Below are 5256 nucleotides of genomic sequence, written 5' to 3' on the forward strand. Positions count from 1 at the left end.
TCACTCAGCAGGTCACAGTGGTGTCACGGAGAGGTTACAAAGCAGCAGATATTCCTGGAATGTGTCACAGGTTCGAACACCCTGGGGTTATACAGTGTGGCTCCGTGGCAAGCAGCCGTGGGTGGGGCTTTGACCATGACATCATGAGAGAGAGAGAGAGAGAGAGAGCGAGAGAGAGAGAGAGAGAGAGAGAGAGAGAGAGAGAGAGAGAGAGAGAGAGAGGACAGGAGTGGCAGGGCTCAAACACCTGCAGATAATGAGCAGCAGCAGCACATTAAAAACGCAGCTGTAACTGTGCAGAGAATAGTCTCTCTACAGAGCTCCATCCATCTGCTACCAACAATGTCTACTCACACCAGTGTTCTTCTTTTCATCACTCTTTGGGCTTCCATTCAGGATGGTGAGTCTATTTTCTAAGATATATTCTGAAAAGAAAGACAATTTTTTATGTTCTTGTTTTGGAGGGATGTTTAAGAGGGAAGTGTGAGTTCATCCTCCTCACATCAACCTCAGAACCTTCTTAATTATGCTAAAAGAGAAACAGTTTTGGTTTCTGTTAGACATATTGCAGAGTGTGGTTCACATGTGCATTGGCATTAATCTCGGTCTACCACTGTACAACACAGCATGGTCATCATTGCATGTTGGTGCACATACGTGTTTTGGCAAGCCCAAAAGCACAGGGAACATAATGGGTTCCACACCTCTCCTTTTATCTCAAGGAGATTTTTGCTTTTACTAAGTGTGATACTAAGTTATCATACAGTTTGTAATTGATTCCTGTAATTCCTCATGTACGTAAGTAGTAGGAGCATAATATTTCTTTCTTATTTCATGTTTGCTTCTATTGATCTGAAACAATAAAGAAGAAATGGAGTTTTTGTTTGTGAACCTGTGAGATTTAGTCTTTTATGACTGTCCATGTCCTCAGCAGGACAAAGCCAAGGAAAGCCACTCATTCCCACTCTGTAAATATGTCTGTTTGTTCACTGTAAAAGATAAAGAGTCATGAGAAGAACAGTTGATGAGCTTTTTCATGTTCCCACATCTATCTTTTTGGCATCTGACTTGTCAGTGGCAGGGCCACTGACAAGTCAGTTTGGCTCTAGCTGAAGTTGATGTTCACTGAGTGAGCAGCTCTTTGTCTTGCACCAGGTTTGGGTTTTCCGGTGATGAAACAGCTGAAAACGGAGAATGGTGATGGTGTCCAAACACAAAAAATGAGGACCAAGCGCTGTGCCTGCAGCAGCCTGCTGGACTCTGAATGCCACTACTTCTGCCACCTGGATATCATCTGGATCAATACGCCGAGGTGAGCATGTGAAAACGCACCACATGGAGCGTCTGGATCAGAATAACTCATTGCATTGTAACTCTGAGCCCAATACCTGCAGAATAAACACAAGTTATCATTATATATCGCTGCATGAAGTACCAAAGAGCAAAGTCTGCAGTGTGTTTATGTCATCAATGTGGCACTGAGCCTCTCTTTCTCTCTGCAGTAAGACAACCGTTTATGGTCTGGGAAGTGCTCTGTCCCGACGCAGAAGGTCCACTGGCCGATGCACCTGTGCCAAACCTGATGATCAATCCTGCACCAACTTCTGCAATCACAGGTGAGTTGGGGGTGGGAGCATCCCATATTTAACCAAAGTCGCACTGTCAAGCACCAGTTAAGAGACCCTTGTGAGTTAAGAGATTGTTTGCAAAGGCAGGTGTTATTGCCCTTTGAGGAGGATGAGGAGGGAGGCAGTCTGAGAGGCTATTATTAGCCTAAACGAGTTGTTACTGTGTTCTATGGATCCTACTTGTGCGAGGGAGTGATCATCAAAACAATACAGCCGAGGCCTGAGGGAGTAGAATAATCTAAGGCTGGTGCGCAAAGTTCACAAAGCTTGTTTCTGATTGGCTGAGAGGACCAAGGAGTGAAGTTTACAGGTGGCTGTTGGCAATGAAAGACCAAGTTGAGTATTAGTGTTTCTTAGAAAAGACAAATAATGCCACTGTCCTATACAGTAGAGACAGTGACAAGAGGCATGATGTAAGCATGACAAGGCCTCATGTTTAAATGGTGAGTTATTCACAGAAATAACTGCTGATTGGGTGCATTGTTTGCCGGTAACATAAAACATTTAGAGAGCCTGTAAAGATAAGAGGTTTTTTTCCAGGTTACTTAATGTAAAGTAATTATGTTGGATGCAGCAATGTCAATAAAGTATTTTAAGTGACTGCAGTGTCAGGCCAACTCTGTATTTCAAAGGTGATGGTCATTTTTGATAACCATACTGTTTCCTTGTGTACAGTCCTGAAATCAAATCTGTGAAGACAGATCAACGTAACATATGGAGCATCCTAAGGTGAGCTTTGAATTACTAGCAAAACATGAACTCTCACAACTTCACTTACATTTTGGTCATGTTTTTAATTATGTGACTGACTTTTTGTCCCACAGAACTTTGGATAGCAGGCCCAAGAAAGCTCAGGATGCAGCTGATCCATACAGAGACAAATCCTCTGAGGCTCAGGGGACAAATACTCGCTAAACAAATGTGGCTGCTGAGGCAGCAAGAGAGAGAGGAAGAGAGCAGCGAGCACCTGAACAAATGACACTCCTTTGATAGAGAGAAGGGAAATAAAAGGCTGCTGAGAGATGTGTCCAATGCGGGAAGGACAAAGCGCCACAAAGATGTCTGTTTGTCCCCGGAAATAGAGGGTGGAAAACAAAACAGAGTTCTGCAGACACATCATGGAAACCAGATGTGGTGGATCAGCTTTTAGAAGAGCTCCTGCTGTATCAGGAGATGACAATGCTGTGCCTTTGGTCATGTTGGACTCGAACTGGCAGGTCGGTAAGAGTGGTACAGACAGACAAGGCCAGCACTGAGAGAAGAGGATGTAACAGAGAGAAAAGGACATGCATACTATACATAAATGTACATAAATACATAAATGTATACAGGAATTTCTCACATACATGGCATGAGTGTACTCAGTCTTTTGTAAAATGCATTTGTATTCCTTGTTTTAATGGATCCACAGATTCACTGTTTTACAGTTTAGTTTAGAAAATTACATTTGAGACTTTGTGGATACTTGAAAAAGTTGTTGTCTAGTGGAAATTATCTTAGACATCTCATCAAGGTGTTGTAATTAAAATATTAATTACAACACCTCTGTATCAAGAATTTATTGTGTGCAAAAGTGTAAAATGCAAAAATTAAATCTGAATCATGACAATATTTGCCAGTTTCATTCTTTTTTCTCTCTCGGTAAATTAAACATTCTTCATTGCAAAGATAAATGAAAACTCTCGTGTTAAGTCAATAAAACTAAAACAAAAATTGGAACCCTATCTTGTATGGCTTTCTCTGTTTGCTTTAGGAAAGTGGACCGTGTCAATAAAGTGATTACTGCAGAATAAAACCACACATGAAGAATAATTTGAAGGAAAATAAATCCTTTCAGGCAGCATGTGTGATTCAACCTTGTGGCAAGCAAACACATTTCTGACTTCAAAAGAAGCCCTGAGATGGATGAATGGTCCAGGAATTCAAGGGCTCACAATAATAATAAGTTTACCTGGTATTCAAAGGCAAAGCGGTCTGTGTTATCATAAGGATCTGTGGAAAGAATGCAGCGTTTTGTAACTTTGCTCAGGGGGTGAGAGAGAGGTACAAAATGCTCTGTCACCCCGTGTTCCTTTCAGACTGCTTGTACTGCACATTCGCACACCTGCATATGCGAGAAGGCAGACGAGAGCTGGAGCCGAAGGAGACAATTGCAGGAGACAATTCATTGTCACCTAATGAATAAAGTGGTGGCGAACTGACCTGCTTTTTCTGTCTGATGAAGTAACTTTGATGAATGATAATACTCAAGTGTTAATGTGGCTCTAATTTCAAGCAGTAGGTTTTCCTGCTTCATTGCTTGGCATTTCATTCCTGTCATACTTCTCCTTCAACTTCTTTTTTTCTGGAGAGACCCCCTGCAGCCAAACAGGCCTGAGCAAAGTCACATGCACAGACTGTCCAGAAACTGGCAGAGAGAACTGGTCTCAGCCGCAGGTTCATACAGGTAAAGCAACTGTGACTGCCTGTAGAGGAGTTGCTCTAATGAGCAAGCATGGAAAAAAAAAAACACTGAGAAATTGACTCCGCTACTGTGTCATGATAAATTCTAACAATAGAGTAAAACTGATACCTCTGAAGCTGTATGACTCAGACTCCTGCAATTAGGCTCTGCAAGGATGAGCCACTAATATTTTGCCCATCAGTTCCCTACAAATTTACATGTGCACACTCAGGAAATACACATTCAACTGCTGAACTATTTATCAGAGTGGCATCTACTGTCCTACAGACTGTGCTACAGATACAGGTACAATGAATAAAATTCAACAAATAGCTGTATCTTACAAGAACTTGCTGCCCCATGTCCACAGAAATAGTCAAATGCTTCTAAATTTAGACATTATAATGCCAGCAGGGCTCTTCCTTTTGTGCCATGGTGTTGTAATCATTGCTAATTTTGGCTCCTAAAAACTGGACAGTTGATGACCCTGGTCTGACGAATCTGGATTTCTGCTGAGACTGCAGATGGTAAAGTCAGAATTTGGCATCAACAGCATGAATCTGTGGACCCAACCTGCCTTGTGTCAATGGTCCCAGCAGGTGGTGGTGGTGTAATGGTGTGGGGGAATGTTTTCTTGGCTCACTGTTGGCACCTTAAAACCAATAAATCCTGGTTTGAATGCCAAAGCCTATCTGAGTGTTGTTGAGCATGTGCTTCTCTTTATGACTACAGTTTTAAAATTACTTGATCAGAGTGGCAAGGTGGTGCAGTGGTTAGCACTGTTGCCTGACAACAAGAGGGTTTCCAGGTTTGAACCCCAGTCTGGGCTGTTCTGTGCGGAGTTTGCACAAAAGTCATTGACTTAACTTTCAAGTCAATAACTTTTACAGTGAAATTATTTACTTTCACTATGACTTGACTTTCAGTATTTCCTTACAGTGTCAATTATCTGCTTTCTGTGTTTGGTTATGTTTGGATTATTGCACCCCAACATTGAACTGAGGTAGCAGACAGTAAATCACCATCTCTGACTTTGCAACTCCTTTCTTGTTGCTTTTTGTTCCTGCTCCTTGAGCAGGTGGAACCAGTGAGGTGAAGGCACATCCACTTTTTCAGGGTCTAGTCAGGACCCGCTTATTTTAAGTGTGCAATTAGATTCATGATCATCATAGTTCTCATGGATGA

At 42.0% G+C, this 5256-nt stretch overlaps 1 protein-coding gene across 1 annotated transcript; it reads left to right on the top strand.

Annotated features, from left to right (window-relative positions):
- The first annotated feature begins 325 nt into the window (after positions 1 to 325).
- Positions 326 to 2869, top strand: LOC121186434 (endothelin-2). The gene is made up of 5 exons (XM_041045168.1): positions 326 to 400; positions 1156 to 1312; positions 1503 to 1616; positions 2304 to 2357; positions 2453 to 2869. Exons 1-5 carry the CDS (start codon positions 343 to 345, stop codon positions 2541 to 2543), a joined length of 474 nt encoding a protein of 157 aa, XP_040901102.1. The 5' UTR covers positions 326 to 342; the 3' UTR covers positions 2544 to 2869.
- The last annotated feature ends 2387 nt before the right edge of the window (positions 2870 to 5256 follow it).

The sequence above is a fragment of the Toxotes jaculatrix genome, chromosome 8 (genome assembly GCF_017976425.1).
Source record: "Toxotes jaculatrix isolate fToxJac2 chromosome 8, fToxJac2.pri, whole genome shotgun sequence".
In the NCBI taxonomy this organism is placed as follows: Eukaryota; Metazoa; Chordata; class Actinopteri; family Toxotidae; genus Toxotes; species Toxotes jaculatrix.

Excerpts from the sequence above, each read along its gene's own strand:
- LOC121186434 (XM_041045168.1), top strand. The coding sequence starts at position 343 with ATGTCTACTCACACCAGTGTTCTTCTTTTCATCACTCTTTGGGCTTCC. Across the intron at positions 1,313-1,502 it reads ATCTGGATCAATACGCCGAG|TAAGACAACCGTTTATGGTC; the intron begins GTGAGCATGTGA and ends TTCTCTCTGCAG. Across the intron at positions 1,617-2,303 it reads ACCAACTTCTGCAATCACAG|TCCTGAAATCAAATCTGTGA; the intron begins GTGAGTTGGGGG and ends CCTTGTGTACAG.